Source organism: Emiliania huxleyi, assembly GCF_000372725.1.
Source record: "Emiliania huxleyi CCMP1516 chromosome Unknown EMIHUscaffold_169, whole genome shotgun sequence".
Taxonomy (NCBI): Eukaryota; Haptophyta; order Isochrysidales; family Noelaerhabdaceae; genus Emiliania; species Emiliania huxleyi.
Window position 1 is genome coordinate 48,977 of NW_005200892.1, and position 14,709 is coordinate 63,685.

Consider the following 14,709-nt stretch of genomic DNA (forward strand, 5'->3'; position numbering starts at 1 on the left):
GGTAGCGAGGATTGGTGAGAGCTAGGCGATCGATGCCATTGAGATAAAGAGCCTACAAAAAGAACAGGGTCTGGTCTCCCGCTTCAGTCTCTGCACCCTCTTGTGGAGGGGGCGCGCGGCACCGCTTGAACACTCGTGCAACGGACAAAGCGGGCGCTCTCCAGCGAGACGTCGCCGCTTTTCCACACGCGCATACCTCCTCCGTCCTGCGCGAGTTGGGGCGGGAAGGCGTAAGCGGGGAGGGCGAGAGAGCGAGAGAGGGCGGGCAGGGCCCAGAGCGGCCCTTTTGGGGAATGCGTCCCCCGTTTGCCGAACCATGTCCCTCTGCCTTCCTCTCCCGCGGCGATGGCGTGCGAGCGTGCGTGTGCGGGGGAGGCGAGCGTGTGCGGGCGTGGGAGACGCACATCGCCAGCCGTGCACTCGCTGAAGCTGGCGCCGTGCAGCGAGACGTCGCCGCTGTTGTCCACGTTCATACCTCCTCCGTACTGCGCAAGTTGGGGCGGGAAGGCGTAAGCGGGGAGGGCGTCAGAGAGCGAGAGGGGGCGGGCAGGGCCCAGAGCGGCCCTTTTGGGGAAGGCGTCCCCCGTTTGCCACCCCATGTCCCTCTGCCTTCGCCTCCCGCTTCCTGCTGCGGCGATGGCGTGCTTGCGTGCGTGTGCGGGGGAGGCGAGCGTGTGCGGGCGTGGGAGACGCACCAGGGTAGTCGTGCACTCGCTGAAGCTGGCGCTTTCCAGCGAGACGTCGCCGCTGTTCCACACGGACATACCTCCTCCGCGCTGCGCGAGTTGGGGCGGGAAGGCATTAAGCGGGGAGGGCGAGAGAGCGAGAGAGGGCGGGCAAGCCCAGAGCGGCCCTTTTGGGGAAGGCGTCCCCCGTTTGCCGAACCATGTCCCTCTGCCTTCTTCTGCCGCTTCCGGCGCCGTAATGGCGTGCGAGCGTGCGTGTGCGGGGGAGGCGAGCGTGTGGGGCCGTGGGAGACGCACATTGACAGCCGTGCACTTGCTGAAGCTGGCCCTCTCCAGCGAGACGTCGCCGCTGTCCCACACGAACATACCTCCTCCCTCCTGCGCGAGTTGGGGCGGGAAGGCGTAAGCGGGGAGGGCGTCGGAGAGCGAGAGGGGGGGCATCCACAGCATTCCAATGTGGCGAGGGCTTGCGGGGCCGAGCGGTGCGGAGAGGGGCGGCGCACTTGGTTAGCCTCGCAGCCCGTGAAGGACACGCCTTTCATCGCAATATCGCCAGCGCCAAGAGCGAGCACCGCACCGCCGTAATCACCAACCCCGTCCACAAAGTGCAGCGCCTCCAGGTAGAGGCTGCAGCCGCCAAAGATGGAGAACATGTTGGAGCTCTTCTTGCCGTCGAGCGTCGCGCCCTCCCCGCTGCTCCGGACCGAGAGGAGCATGTCGCCGCCGCACGCGACGTTGCTGCTAAAGGCAAGGCGGACGCCCGGCGGGACGTAGACGCTCGCGTTGCGGCCCTGGTCCACGGCCTTGTTGATCTCGTCCCGGATGTCTTGAGGCGTGTGGGCGAGGACCTCGCCAGCGGGGGATGGAAGCAGCGGCGGACGAGCCGGACGCAGCTGCGGCGGCGGCGGGAGTAGCGGTGGGGACGGTGGCGCTTGCTCCTCGCACGCGCCGCAGCTCGCCGGGCAGAACAGCGAGACGAGCGAGCCCACGGGAGCGTCGCCACCGGTGTGCAGATCGAAGTCGCAGCCGAACGTCAAGAAGAACGTGCAGCCGCCGTAGCTGGCCGCGAGACCAAAAAAATCGTCCTCGCACAGCAACGCCGCCACAAGCAGTGGCGATAGTGGAGTGATCTCCTCCGACTCGCACGCGCCGCAGCTCGCCGGGCAAATTAGCGACATGGTCGAGCCCACCGGAGCGGCGGGGTTGATGGTGTGCAGGTCCGTGTCACAGCCCACCAACCCCGCCGTTAAGAAGGCGCAGCCGCGGTAAGCGGTGAGCCAAGCGGTGAGCAAGCCGCCCGGATCGTCCTCGCACAGCACCAGTAGCGGTGGGATCGGTGTCGATGGTGGCGATGGTGGAGTGCTCTCCTCCGGCTCGCACGCGCCGCAGCTCGCCGGGCAGATCCGCGAGAGAATCGAGCCCTCCGGAGCGGCGGGGTTGACGGTGTGCAGGTCCGTGTCGCAGCCCAGCTGCGTCCCGGCGTAAGGGCAGAGCAGCGCGATCAACTCCGAACCGTCCTCGCAGAGCACCGGCGGAGACAGAGGCGGCAGCGACGGCGGCACCCCCCAAAGTCCGGAGCCCTGCTCACCAGACCCGGCCTCGCCAGAGCCAGCTTCGCCCGAGCCAGCCTCGCCCGAGCCAGCCCGAGCCACGGGGAGGGCGGAGATCAGCAGGAGCAAGGCCACCGAGCCGAGACTCTTGCTCAGCCGAGGACGGACCGTCTTGCTGGGCCGCTGCCCCGAGGCCGCACCGGAGCGCGGCGCCCGCTGCCCCAGCAGCAGCCAGCAGGCGCCGCACGCTTGGAGGAGCAGCACCGCCGCAGGGGCGCAGCACCACCACCACTCGCGGAGGGAGGGCCGGCCAAGAGTGGCGGCGGCGTCGACGATGGCGCGCACGGAGTCGCGCGCGCCGGTCCGGAGCAGCTTCTCGCCCTGCGCGATCTCGATTGTCGGCCGTGACTGCCCCAAAGTCCCGCCACCGGCGCGGCCGGTGCCAGAGGCGCGCAGCGCCTCCGCCAGCGGGTGGAGAAAGTTGCGGTCGGAAACGGGGGGTGGCTCGAGCAAGCCGGCGTGGAGGGCGACGCCCTCGTCCCACGCGTGCGCCGAATCGCCCTCGAGCGAGAACTCGCTCAACTTGTTGGCCTTGCGGCGCACGTTTGCGTCCCCTGACTCGCTGGTCGCGCACGGGCACTCGTTCATGATGCACGCCTCCTTGTGGGCCGCCTCCGCACACGCGTCGCTGCCGAGCGACGCGGAGGCGTTCGGCACGTGATGTGCGCTCGATCCGGCCGCGCCGTAGCCCGCGAGTTCGACGCTCACCAACTTCTCCACACGTTCGCCGCCGCGGCAGCCGTCAAAGGCGGAACTGGTCTTGCGCGGCCCGCCGAGGCTGCCGCGGTTGAAGATCGTGCGCTGGACGTCGGCCGGGATGCCCAGCATGTCGCGGATGGAGCCGCACGCTGGCTGGGAGGTGTCCTCAGCCGCCGTCTCAAGGCCGCGCAGCGCCGAGCGCGCCGCCTCCGTCGAGCCCGTCGTGGTCGATGCAGGCGTGCTTGACCGAGTTCGAGCCGAGGGCGTCGCCCGCGATGCGAGTCGGGCCGCTCTCGGATTGCGCGAGCCCCGCAGGCAGGCCGAGCAGAAGCAGGCGCACACACAGGTGCACATTCGGAGGCTGCCGAGAGGATGCGAGGGCGCAAATCGGTGTGAACAATCCAAGAGTCCATATCTTCGGGCCTTTGAGTTGCGGCGCCACATCACCGTGCCGATGGCGCCGCAGGCGATGGCGAGGAGGATGAGCACGAGTGCGGGCATGAGAAGCGGCGAGCAGCTCACGAGCGAGGACGCCTTCGAGGCGACGGCGGGCGAGAAGGCCGAGGACGCCGCGGAGGCGACGCCGGATGAGAAGGTAGAGGACGCCGACGAGGCGACGGAGGCTGCCGAGGCGACGGCAGACGAGAAGGCCGAGGCCACCGCCGTCGGGCTAGGCACGGCGGGCGCGCAGTGGCCCAAGGCGGGCATGCAGACGAGGAGCAGCCACCGGAGGGCGCCCTCGGCCTTCGTGTAGCCGCCCCGCACGCAGTCGGCCGCCGCCTTGAGGCCGGCGCGACCGCCGGCGCCGCATGTGCCAGCGCCGGCGCCGCATGTGCCAGCGCCGGCGCCGCATGTGCCAGCGCCGGCGCCGCACGTGCCAACGGCGAATGGCGCCTTGCCGGACGTGGTCTGCGGCTCGCGGCGCCGGTCCGGCGAAGGCGGCGTCTGCGGCCCGCCGCGCGGCTTCGGTCGCCGGTGCGAGCCGCGGCCCTTTGCCTTGCCAGACTTGCGCCTGCCCTTTGCCTTGCCAAACTTGGGGTTGTTGCGGCAGCGCATGGCCTTGCGCCGGCACTTCCCCGAGCGCCGCGACTGCAAGTCCGCCCACTTCTCCCGTTGCTCGGCAATGAGATCGAGCGCGGCCTTCGCCTTCTTCAGCCGCCCCTCCCAGTGCTCGCGCTCCTTGGCGGCCTCGGCCTCAGCCTGCCCCGCGCCCGCGACCGCGCTCAGGGGCTTGGGCGCCACGGGCGCAATGCCGCCGGAGGTGGGGACTCCCGGCGACGGCGACTTCTCGCCGTCGGCGGGCGCAGCCTGGTAGCTGACGCTCTCGCCCAGCCGGCGGACTGCAGCCTCGACGCCGTCCACGTAGCCCGGTCCGGAGCCGCTGCGGGCCGACGCGGGCCCGCTCTTCCCCGCCGCCATCGGCGTGGGCAGGCCCGGGTAGCAGGTGGTGTCCTGCAAGCGCGATAGGGGCACACGGGAAGGGAGATTATTACCGGTGGGAGAGCGAGGAGTGCCAGGAGAGAATGCTGCGGCGCGCTCACCGCTGGGTCGGGCGGGTTGGAAACGGTCTTGGCCGGCTTCTCGACCTCCTTGGCAGCCTCCTCGGCGACGGCCTCCTCGGCGACGGGCGCCTCGGCGACGGGCGCCTCCTGGGAGGCGGACACCTCGGCGGCGGCGGGCTTGATGGTCGCCTCCTCGGCGGTGGCGGCCTCCTCGGCGACGACGGGCTCCTCGGAGGCGGCCTCCTCGGCGGCGGCGGCCTCCTCGGTGGCGGCGGACTTGGTGGCGGACTCCTCGGCGGCGCACTCCTCAGCGGCGGTCTCCTCGGCGGCGGCGGACTTGGCGGCGGCCTCCTCGGTGGCGGCCTCCTCGGTGGCGGCCTCCTCCTTCACGGCCACCTTCTTGCGCGCCAGCAGCCCGCGCGAGACGCGCTGCATGATCTTCGCAGCGCGCGGCTCCGCCAACCCGATCTCGACGCTGGCCAGAAACACCGGCTTGGAGGCGTAGATGCTGTCCTCCACGACCATTGACCGGTCGGCCCGCTCCTGCATGGTAGGGGTACACGGGAGAGAGATTAATACGGGTGGGTGGAAAGCAAGGAGTGCCAGGAGAGAACGCTGCGGCGCGCTCACCGTTGGGTCGGGCGTGTTGGAAACGGTCTTGGCCGGCTTCTCGACCTCCTTGGCAGCCTCCTCGGCGACGACCTCCTCGGCGACGGGCGCCTCCTCGGCGACTGCCTCCGCGGCGGCGGACACCTCGGCGGCGGCGGACTTGATGGTCGCCTCCTCGGTGGCGGACTCCTCGGTGGCAGACTCGGCGGCGGCGGACTTGGTGGCGGACTGTGCCTCCTCGGCGACTGCCTCCGCGGTGGCGGACTCCTCGGCGGCGGCGGACTTGGCGGCGGCCTCCTCGGTGGCGGACTCCTCGGCGACGACGGCCTCCTCGGTGGCGGTGGACTTGGTGGTCGCCTCCTCGGTGGCGGACTCCTCGGCGACGACGGCCTTCTCGGAGGCGGCCTCCTGAGTGGCGGCCTCCTCCTTCACGACGACGTCGTCGTTGACGCCGCACGCCTGCGTGAGGGAGAAACGTAAATGTAAATGTTTGGAGACGGGGACACCGCAGGGACAATGCCGATCCTGGCGTGCGCGTGCGCACCTCAGCTCCGAGCGAAGGCGGCAGCGTCAGGCTCGCGCGGCGGCGCTGATACCACTCCTCATACTCCGCACTGGTAGCGAAGTAGCCACCGACCTTGACGGAAGCCGTTGGCCCGAGCTCGGTCTGAACCTGGGCCCCCTCCGCGAAACAAAAGCTGATTGGCACCTTTGCGAGGCTCCGATGGAACACGTGGGGGTTGTCGAACCAGACCCCCTTTGTTGATCTCACAACCAAGAAAGCCGACTCGCCCTCGCTCTCATTGAAGTCGACCATGTAGCGCCTCTCCCTGCAGAGCACATAAAAGCAACCATAAAAGCAACCATCAAATATGAATTAATAAGATTGAGGCGCCCAGTACAGCGCTGCAGCTGCTGCACCAACTTCTGCAGATTGCGCATTCTTACTATCGACTACTGCATATCACGCTAGTACGGTCGATTACTGCAGATAAACGACTGCGGCCTGAGTACTATGATGATCTCGGGGAAGCTCTCAGGCAATGATCAGGTTGAAGAGGCCAGCCAGCGCCATCTTGGTACTTAGAACTCACAGGCGCACGAGACGTGGAGGGCGTACCAGTGTGATCGGCTGAGAATGAGTGCCTGTAGAAATTAGCCATCGGCACGAGTGCATGAATGAGTAACTACCACAGCCGAAGTTTGTGAACGAGTGAGAATGAATGACTAAGTAACTCGGCATCGGCGCATGAGATGTGCGTGGAGAGTGTACCCTGTTAATGGGTGAGAACGAATGATTAAGTAGGAAGTAGTCATAGGCGCACGAGCGTGGAGGGCGCAACCTGTCAATGACGAGTGAAATTGAATGACATCTACCACAGCCGCGGCTTTTGAATGAGTGAGAATGAATGATTAAGTAGTAATTAGTCATAGGCGCCCTGTTACTGAGAATGGCTAACTGCCACAGACTTGACACGTGTGACTAAATTGTGATTAGTCCCTAATAGTAACCACGAGACGGGAGAGCGTTCCGCGTTAATGAGTGAGGGCGTATTTACGCAATCCTGTGTCGGTCTCGGCTGGGGTCTCGGGTAGATCTCGGAACCTCTGCGCGCGCAGCGGCAGCGCAGCGGAAGGAACACGCCTACGCGATCACAACCGTGTGAAAGAGAGTCAAAGAAGATGTCCTTTGTTTATGAGGGATCATGCGGGCTATGAAGGCATATAATAAAATCTCGGGCAAACTCGGGCAACCTCGCCTAAAAAGACAGAAAAGGAAATCAAAGCGTCTGCTGCGCGATGCAGGACTAACGCAAGCTTGTTGACCGGGAAGGTTCGAGCCTGAGAGAGTAGAGCTGCGCCTACGGGCAGCACGCCGCGGCGTGAGCGTCGCAACGACAACGTGATAGCTGCCGACACACTCTCACGCGTCCACGGCGCTCGGACTGGAGCCGGGCGGCGAGCGAGCGAGCGGGCGTTGGCCGGCAGAACGGCCGCACCTACGGGCAGCACGCCGCGGCGTTAGCGTCGCGACGACCGGCACACTCTCTCGTGTCCTCGGCGCTCGGACTGGAGCCGGGCAGCGATTGGCAAGCAAGCGGGCTGCGTCGCTCTCTCGCCGGAAAAGAGTGAGCGCTATCGGGCGGGTTCGCTCGGTGTATGGGTGGGAAACGAGCTGCAGCGGCCGCGTCTCGCGGCTCCTCGATGGCAGCAGCCTCACCTGCGAACGGGAGGTGGCAGGCATTGTGAGGCCGAGAGGGGCGTAGCCGCTCGGGCGCCAAGCGAAGCGCATCGCATGGTGGGAGCGGAGAGGGAGCGGCGGGTTGCGCGAGCGAGATGCGTCGCGCCGCTCGGGCGGCTCGCCGCGGGCATATGTGCGTCGATACGGCGGGGCCAGCGCGAGCGGAACGGGAAAGGCGAGGGACCTGGCGACGTCGAGGGGAACCGTCGGCCTGGGTGGAGGGGAACGTGCCGAGCTGTATGTAGGCTGCGATCAAAAAGAGCGCCTTCGGCACTACTCTCTCGAGGTCTCGCGGATCTTATAAATCAGCCGATCGTTTTTTTGTATTCAGCGGGGCACGCGCGGAACGGAATACGTGCCGACTGTGTATAACACTCGTGTCCTGCTGTCAAAAGCTCAAGAGTCAAGACAGGGACGTAGAGCTCTACATGCCGGCCTCAAATTTTCTCTTCGGCTCGCTTTCTTCTGTGCGCAAGAGCCGGGCCTCGCACGCCTGACGCCGGCGGCTCCTGGCCCTACTCTATGCAGAGAACCCAGCCGGGGCGGCCGCCGTAGCTCTCGGCCCAAACGTAGCCGTTTCCGTTCACCAGCGGTGGTGCGTTCTCGGCCGCAACCTCCTCGGTCATACCTTCGGTGTCGCAGTGGTCGGTGGTGGTCCCACCGTCGGTCGTCATGCCGAGCGCGACGCGCTCCTTGTGAGCCGCGAGCCATGCTGCGATTGATGCGTCGGCTCGCGCACTTGCTGCGTCCTGGCGCTTGTTGAAGTCTGCCGCCGCCTTCTGCCACTGCCGCTGCCGCAGCGCCCGCAGCCGCTGCAAGGTCTCGTCGGTCAGCAGCGTCTTCGACTGGCGGTCCTCAATCACGGCGGCCTGCACCCGCGACAGGAGAGAGAGAGCTTTTGTGGTGTTGGTGTACGCAATAACGGGACAGGGTAGTCGTTCTCTAAAGCTCCCCTTCTGGCTCTTAGCATGAGCTGCGCCCTGTGTCCGACCCCTTTCGCGCAGCAACACCTTAAACTTTTAGGCCCTCCAAATTCGGGTCGGAGCGTAGCGGAGTGGGCCCCGAGAGTTTGAAAAAGGAGACGGACGCTTGCGTCCTAGCCTCCAACAACGCCTCCCCGGCGCAGAGGGGCCCCCGGAGGGATGCGCCGCTCCACGGCTTCCCCCTGAATTCGCGCCGGTTGCAACTGCCATGTCGACGGTCGGCGGCTGCAGCTCTCGCCTCGCTGGCGGCGCGGTCTAGTGCCGCGGCTCCCAACTCTCCGGTGGGCTCGCGGCGGCTCGCCGCCGTGGATCTGAACAATATGACCGGTCCGGGTCGTCCCGGCGTGCCGCCAGTGGCCTGCCGCTTCTTCGCCGAATTTTTCCTCCACATGTTTGTCGACAAAGTTGCCCCCGAGCTCCTGCTGCTCGACTGCGCGGCAGAACCGGCCCCTCGCGGCTGAGACGTGATGCGCCGGCACCGGGGCTACGGCGCGGGACCACTTCCAGGCTCTCTCGAGCAACCTCAAAATTGGCCGATTTTGTGATCTCAACCCTGCTGCTCTCTGACCACAACCTCGCGGCCCGCTGCACGGCTCTTTGAGCGCGAGAGGAGCTACGAGGCGGCGGCGAGCGCAGGCGGCGGCGGCGGCGGCGGCGCGGCGGCGGATCGCGGCGCAGACAACGGCAGCAATCTGCGGCACACATACACACACGCCTCCCTTGCACTATACCACTCACACCGCCGCCGCACTCTCGGGGGCGGGCAGCGGCGCTGAGGAGAAGCTGCGGCGGGTGACGACGCGGAGACGGCGCTGAGGGAGCGGCGACCGCGGCGCGACGGGAGGCGGTGCAGCTGCGGCGGCTGCCGCCGCCTCGGCTCGACAGCAGCTGCATGGCTAAGCCTCCCCTCCCCTCCCCTCCTCCCCGCCCGCCCGCCCGCCGCCCCCCCGCCCCCTCCCCTCGCCCGCGCACTGGCCACCGCCCTTTGCTCGTCTAGCGTATAGGTACAACTCTCGAGGGTGGAGGGGAAGACGTAGGGCGTGCTTGCGCGCCTTTCCTGAGGCCCCTCCACCTTAACTACTCGCTGCCTACTCGCTGCCTCGAGGGAAGAGGGGAAGACGTCGTGCGGGCGCCACTGCGCTCGCCGTCCTGAGGCCCCTCCCCGAAAGGGCAAGTATTAGACCCACGAAATCGGAGACCCCTCCCCACCGCCCCGACCCCCCCACCCCCTTGCTCCCCTCCCCCCCTCGGGAGGGCCGAACTGAGGCGCCCGTGGGGACCCCGCAATTCCCTTCCCCCCTCGGAGGGCCGGACTGAGGCGTCGAGGGCCCCACTCTTTCCTTCGCATAGCGGCCACTCTTCGGATCGCTGGTCGAGCGACCCGGGGGATGCCCCGCGGCCGCGCGCCTGTGATCCAGGCGCGAGAAACGAATCTTCGAGGCGTGGCCGCTTATGCGGCCCGATGGGGAGCGGGGCGGACTACGGGGATCGGCTTCTTACACAGCCCCTCCTTGCAGCGAGCCCCCCTCCAACCCACCCGCGCTAGGTCCCGGGGGACGCAGGGCCAGGGGTCACACCCGACGACCTTGGTCGGGAACTAGCCGGGGCAGTCGGAGAAGGGGCAACTCCGTGCACTGACGGTCGGCCGTCAGAAAACACGCCTCCGTGGCTCGGGTTACACCAATCCTCGCTACCCAACGCGGCCAAAGGATATCCACCTCGAGAACCCCGCGCAAAAGAAATCGCGGGTGGCTGTAGCGCGGCGCCATTTGTGTATGCGCTGCGCCAACCTGGTGCTCTCCTCCTCACTCGCGTGGGCCTCGGTCCAGCGCAGCGCTGCCGTCGCCGTCGGTCGCGCCACCGTCCCGCTCCTCCGCTCGGCGCAGCGGCGCGGCCCGCTGACTGCCGCTCGAGGCGTCGTCTGCTCGGCCGGGCCGTCAGGCTCCGCGTTGGATGGGCTGCAGCCGTCGGCGCTCGAGGCGGACACCATCTTTGCGCTCTCCTCTGGGGCGGGCGTGCGCGCTGGCGTCTCCGTCATCCGCGTCTCTGGGCCGCACGCCAAGCTCGTCTTGCAGCGGATGTGCCCGGGCGGCGGCGGCGGCGACGGCCTGCCGCCGCCGCGCCGCGCCGTGCTTCGCAGCCTGAGGCAGCCGGGCAGCGACGTCGCAGGCGGCGACGGCGGAGGCGGAGGCGGCGAGGCACGGGAGGGCGAGCTGATTGACCAGGAGTTGGTGCTGTGGCTGCCAGGACACTCCAGACACCTCCTAGACATTTCCCACTGGTTGACCAGGCGCTGGTGCTGTGGCTGCCGGGCCCTCGCTCCTTCACCGGCGAGGACACCGTCGAGCTGCACACGCACGGCTCGCCCGCCGTCGTCAGCGCGACGCTCGAGGCGCTCGGCCGCCTCTCGTACCACCGGCTGGCCGAGCCGGGCGAGTTCACGCGGCAGGCGCACGCCAACGGGCGTATGGATTTGACCGAGGTGGAGGCGCTCGGCGACCTGATCAACGCGCAGACGGACGCGCAGCGGCGGCAGGCGCTCGCGGCGATGGGGGGCGGGCAGAGGCGGTCGCTGGAGGCGTGGCGGGGGCGGATGGTGCGCGCTCTGGCGCATACCGAGGCGCTGATCGACTTTGGCGAGGACGCAGACGACGTCACCGAGGCCGCGCTCTCGTCCGCCGTCGGCGAGATGCGGGAGATCCGACGCGAGATTGAGGCCGAGCTGGAGGACGGGGGGCGCGGCGAGGCTGTGCGCGACGGCGTGCGCGTCGCAATCCTCGGCCCGCCGAACGCAGGCAAGTCTTCACTTCTCAACCTGCTGGCGCGGCGTGACGCGGCGATCGTTTCGCCGATCGAAGGCACCACCCGCGACGTGGTGACGGTGTCGCTGCAGCTGGGAGGCATGCCCGTAGTCCTATCTGACACGGCGGGGCTCAGAAGCGACTCGGAGGATCCAATCGAAAGGCTGGGCATGGTGCGGTCGGCAGATGAGGCGGCCAAAGCACACGTTCAGCTCTGGGTGTTTGATGCGTCGACGCCGGTGCCGCCCGTGCTGGACGCCTCCTCCGCCGCCGCCTCGCCCACCACCGCCACCGCCGTCACCGCCACCTCTCCCGCCGCTGCCGATTCCGCCGCCGGCGAGGACGCTGACGGTGTCGGGGCAGAGGCGACCGGAGGCATCGCCGGCGCGCCGCTGCAGCTGCTGCTGCGAAACAAGGTCGACCTGTCGAGAGGCGGCGAGGGCGGCGCAGAGGGCGGCGACACGGCGGGCGGGGTGCCATCGGAGAGACAGTGGCGCATTTCCTGCACCACGGGCGAGGGCGTGGCGCCGTTCCTCGACCAGCTGGGCGGCATCGTGCGGCGGCTGTACGGCTCAGACGAGGGAGAGACGCCCCTCGTGACGCGCGCGAGGCACCGGCAGCACCTCGAGGGCTGCGTCGCTGCGCTGGCGCAGTTCGAGGAGCTCGCGTCCCTCGGCGAGGCCGCGCCCCTCGATTTGGCGTGCGAGGAGCTGCGGACGGCCTCACTCGAGCTCGGCCGCATCACGGGCCGCGTGGACGTCGAGGAGGTACTCGACGTCATCTTCCGCGACTTTTGCATCGGCAAGTAGCCGCGGATGGCATCAGCAGTTGGGAGAGGATGTCCCTATGAGATGCCGCCCCGCCCCCGTTCTCGTCCTTCTCTCCCCTGCAGTACACCTTTTACAGCAGCAGTGTGATGACTGGCTTGAGCACTTGAGCACTGGATAGGGTCGGTTCCGCATGGTACGGGACCCCTCGATCGTCTCGCCCACCCTCACTGGTGTGTTCATTGGGGGGGGTCATAACAGACACGGTACAGGATCGAGGTGCACGCTGCTGAAGCAGTGTCGTCCCCCCTCTCCCCGACGGCGATGGGGCGGTGTGACTAGGGGGTGCGCAGCGCCCCAAAATCCAGCGCTGTGGGATTTCGCGCAATCGCTTGACTCTGAAAAGCTCGCAATCCCTGCGGTGAGCGCTGTGGTCGCCGCAGACTGGCTCCGACTTGACGGCGGCATGGAGACGTGATGCCTCCATGCCGCCGTCGAGTCAAAATCGACATGCGAGTCGATCTTTGGCCCGCCAGAGGGATATGCGGCGTTTCGGGCGACAAATAGCGCTGTGACCGCGAAGTGGCGGTGGACATGCTCCCACGGTGCCGACGCGGCGCCGGAGTGGCCGGCGCTGCTCGCCGCGACCACGACGGCTACTCTGATGCTCCGGGCCGACCCGTCCTACCCGACGGTGGCACTCTTCCACGTCTCGCTCACGCTGAGAAAAAATCTGAAACGGCGTGCAGCAGAGTCACCGACGAGTCGGTCCGCGTGACTCCTCGTGTCCCGTACCGTTCTCACACATCCATAAACTCACTTTGGCCCCACTGAAGCGATGCCTGAATCCTGAATCCTCAGATTTTAGATTAGGACGCTGCGCACCCTCTAGTGTGACCGATCGAGCTACAAGGGGAGCTTGTTCAGCAGGATCAGGGGTGAGCCGAGCAGTTCTCACTTCCTCAATGGGTGAGCTTCAGTCCTCAGGCCACTCCCCCCCTTCACCCCTCGGCTCGTGTGGATTCGAACCACCGCCGGGATGGACGCTTCCTGCTTCCATCTTGAGAGATGACTGGCTATGACTGGCTTGTTGCACGACGGTAACATATGGGCGTCGGACTACACGGACACGATGTCTCAAATATGAGGGGTTTTGACTCCTACCGGCTCCTGACGCTATCCCTGGCAGCTCTGATGGCCAGGATCAGTAGTGTTGTGATGGAGGGTGCCCATACTAGCGCAGGAGCTGCCACACTCGCCCGGTGTGAAGTCGGTTTCGCTCGCTCCCCGTATTGGCCATGGGACCCCATCCGTATTGGCCGATGGGGAGGAACGGGGCGAGCCCCCTCCAACCCACCCGCGCTAGGTCTCGGGGGACGAAGGGGTCACACCCGACGACCTCGGGAACTAGCCGGGGCAGTCGGAGAAGTGGCAACTCCGTGCACTGACGGTCGGCCGTCAGAAAACACGCCTCCGTGACTCGGGTTACACCAATCCTCGCTACCCATCGCGGCCGAAGGATATCCACCTCGAGAACCTCGAGAACCTGGTGTGAAGTCGGTTTCGCTCGCTCCCAGCATCGCCATGGAGGCCTTCGCACGCGCGCTCCTCGGCGGCCTGGAGCGGGCTGGCGGTGTCTCCAGCGAGCTGAGAGAGGCCGCGGAGGAGCTGCTGCTCGGCGGCGAAGGCACGCTCCATCCGCTCGATCCACGCTGCCTGCCGTGGTCCGCGGGTGCGCCGTTCGCAGCGTGGCGCACCGCCGAAGAGGCGTCGAACACTGTCATGCTCGTGCTCGTCGACCTGAGCGGCGAGGCTGGCGAGGCGAGCTTGCCGCTCCCGGCCGACCTTCTCGGGCGGTGGCCGCGGCGCGCGCTCCTCCGCCTCTCGCAGCACCGCCTGGTCGTCGCTCCCGGGCCGCCGGGAGAGTTGACGGAGCGGTTTGGAGGAGGGTCGGGCGCCAGCGGAGAGGCGGCGCCGCCGCCGGAGCCCGAGCTGTACAGCGCCGACGAGCTCCGGCGCGGCTCTCTCACTGTGCGCGCGCCGCGGCGCGGCCTCGTCGCCTTGCAGCTGGAGGCGAAAGACGCCAGCTCGGCACTTTCCGAGACGCTTCCGGGACGCCTCCGAGACGCTCCCGAGACACCTCAGAGCAGCCTCGGAGACACGTTAGAGCGGGACACGCCAGAAGCATCCAGCCTCCGCCTCAGACACTTCCGAGACGCTTCTGAGACGCTTCCGAGACGCTGCTGCGAATCACAGGTGGCGGAAGGTGCGACCCACGGCGGCGAGTTGGAGCGCGGCGGCGAGTTGGAGAGCGGCGGTGCGTTGGGGAGCGGCGGTGCGTTGGGGAGCGGCGGCGAGTTGGAGAGCGGCGGCGAGTCGGAGCGCCGCGGCGCTTCCGCCTCCCTGAGCGGCGCTGGTGGCAGTGTCGACGGCGGCGAGGGTTGTGGCGGTGTCGACGGCGGCGAGGGTTGTGGCGGTGGCGGCAGCGGCGGTGGCGGCGGCGGCGATGGCGGCGGCGGCGGCGATGGCGGCGGCGGCGATGCTTCGTTGCGGGCGACGCATCTCTGGTGCAGCCGGCCGGATCGGCTGCCACGCGGTACGGTGATTCGCCGCGCGTCTGAGGGGTGTGCGCCTGCCCTCCCCCTTGGCACAGGTGCAGCATGCGGCGAGATTGCACGAGATTGCACGAGATTACCCGAGATTGCACGAGATTGCCCTCCCCCTCGTACAGGTGCAGCATGCGGCGGCTCGGCTGCCGCGCTGCCGCCGCCACCGCCCAGGAGGTGTGTGTGTGTGTGTGTGTGTGTGCA

At 67.7% G+C, this 14,709-nt stretch overlaps 5 protein-coding genes across 5 annotated transcripts; 2 read left to right on the top strand and 3 right to left on the bottom strand.

Moving 5' to 3' along the window:
• Window positions 1–21: 21 nt before the first annotated feature.
• On the bottom strand, window positions 22–3,124 carry EMIHUDRAFT_231037 (hypothetical protein; the record flags this gene model as incomplete). The annotated part of the gene is made up of 7 exons (XM_005784662.1): window positions 22–52; window positions 97–206; window positions 405–485; window positions 696–776; window positions 984–1,064; window positions 1,190–1,512; window positions 1,690–3,124. The coding sequence occupies 7 exons, from the start codon at window positions 3,122–3,124 to the stop codon at window positions 22–24; spliced, it is 2,142 nt and encodes a 713-aa protein (XP_005784719.1).
• A 49-nt stretch (window positions 3,125–3,173) lies between these two features.
• EMIHUDRAFT_456123 (hypothetical protein) lies at window positions 3,174–7,546 on the bottom strand (the record flags this gene model as incomplete). The annotated part of the gene is made up of 11 exons (XM_005784663.1): window positions 7,533–7,546; window positions 6,934–6,968; window positions 6,712–6,751; window positions 5,651–5,935; window positions 5,491–5,565; window positions 5,128–5,277; window positions 4,894–5,040; window positions 4,537–4,644; window positions 3,878–4,447; window positions 3,443–3,733; window positions 3,174–3,356 (listed from the first exon to the last, which is right to left on the bottom strand). Exons 4-11 carry the CDS (start codon window positions 5,921–5,923, stop codon window positions 3,174–3,176), a joined length of 1,797 nt encoding a protein of 598 aa, XP_005784720.1. The 5' UTR covers window positions 5,924–5,935; window positions 6,712–6,751; window positions 6,934–6,968; window positions 7,533–7,546.
• Window positions 7,547–7,863: 317 nt separating this feature from the next.
• On the bottom strand, window positions 7,864–8,722 carry EMIHUDRAFT_112435 (hypothetical protein; the record flags this gene model as incomplete). The annotated part of the gene is made up of 2 exons (XM_005784664.1): window positions 7,864–8,217; window positions 8,657–8,722. The coding sequence occupies 2 exons, from the start codon at window positions 8,720–8,722 to the stop codon at window positions 7,864–7,866; spliced, it is 420 nt and encodes a 139-aa protein (XP_005784721.1).
• Window positions 8,723–10,106: 1,384 nt separating this feature from the next.
• On the top strand, window positions 10,107–11,941 carry EMIHUDRAFT_72078 (hypothetical protein; the record flags this gene model as incomplete). The annotated part of the gene is made up of 3 exons (XM_005784665.1): window positions 10,107–10,493; window positions 10,589–11,380; window positions 11,474–11,941. The coding sequence occupies 3 exons, from the start codon at window positions 10,107–10,109 to the stop codon at window positions 11,939–11,941; spliced, it is 1,647 nt and encodes a 548-aa protein (XP_005784722.1).
• A 1,542-nt stretch (window positions 11,942–13,483) lies between these two features.
• EMIHUDRAFT_231042 (hypothetical protein) lies at window positions 13,484–14,066 on the top strand (the record flags this gene model as incomplete). The annotated part of the gene is made up of 2 exons (XM_005784666.1): window positions 13,484–13,930; window positions 14,058–14,066. The coding sequence occupies 2 exons, from the start codon at window positions 13,484–13,486 to the stop codon at window positions 14,064–14,066; spliced, it is 456 nt and encodes a 151-aa protein (XP_005784723.1).
• Window positions 14,067–14,709: the final 643 nt, after the last annotated feature.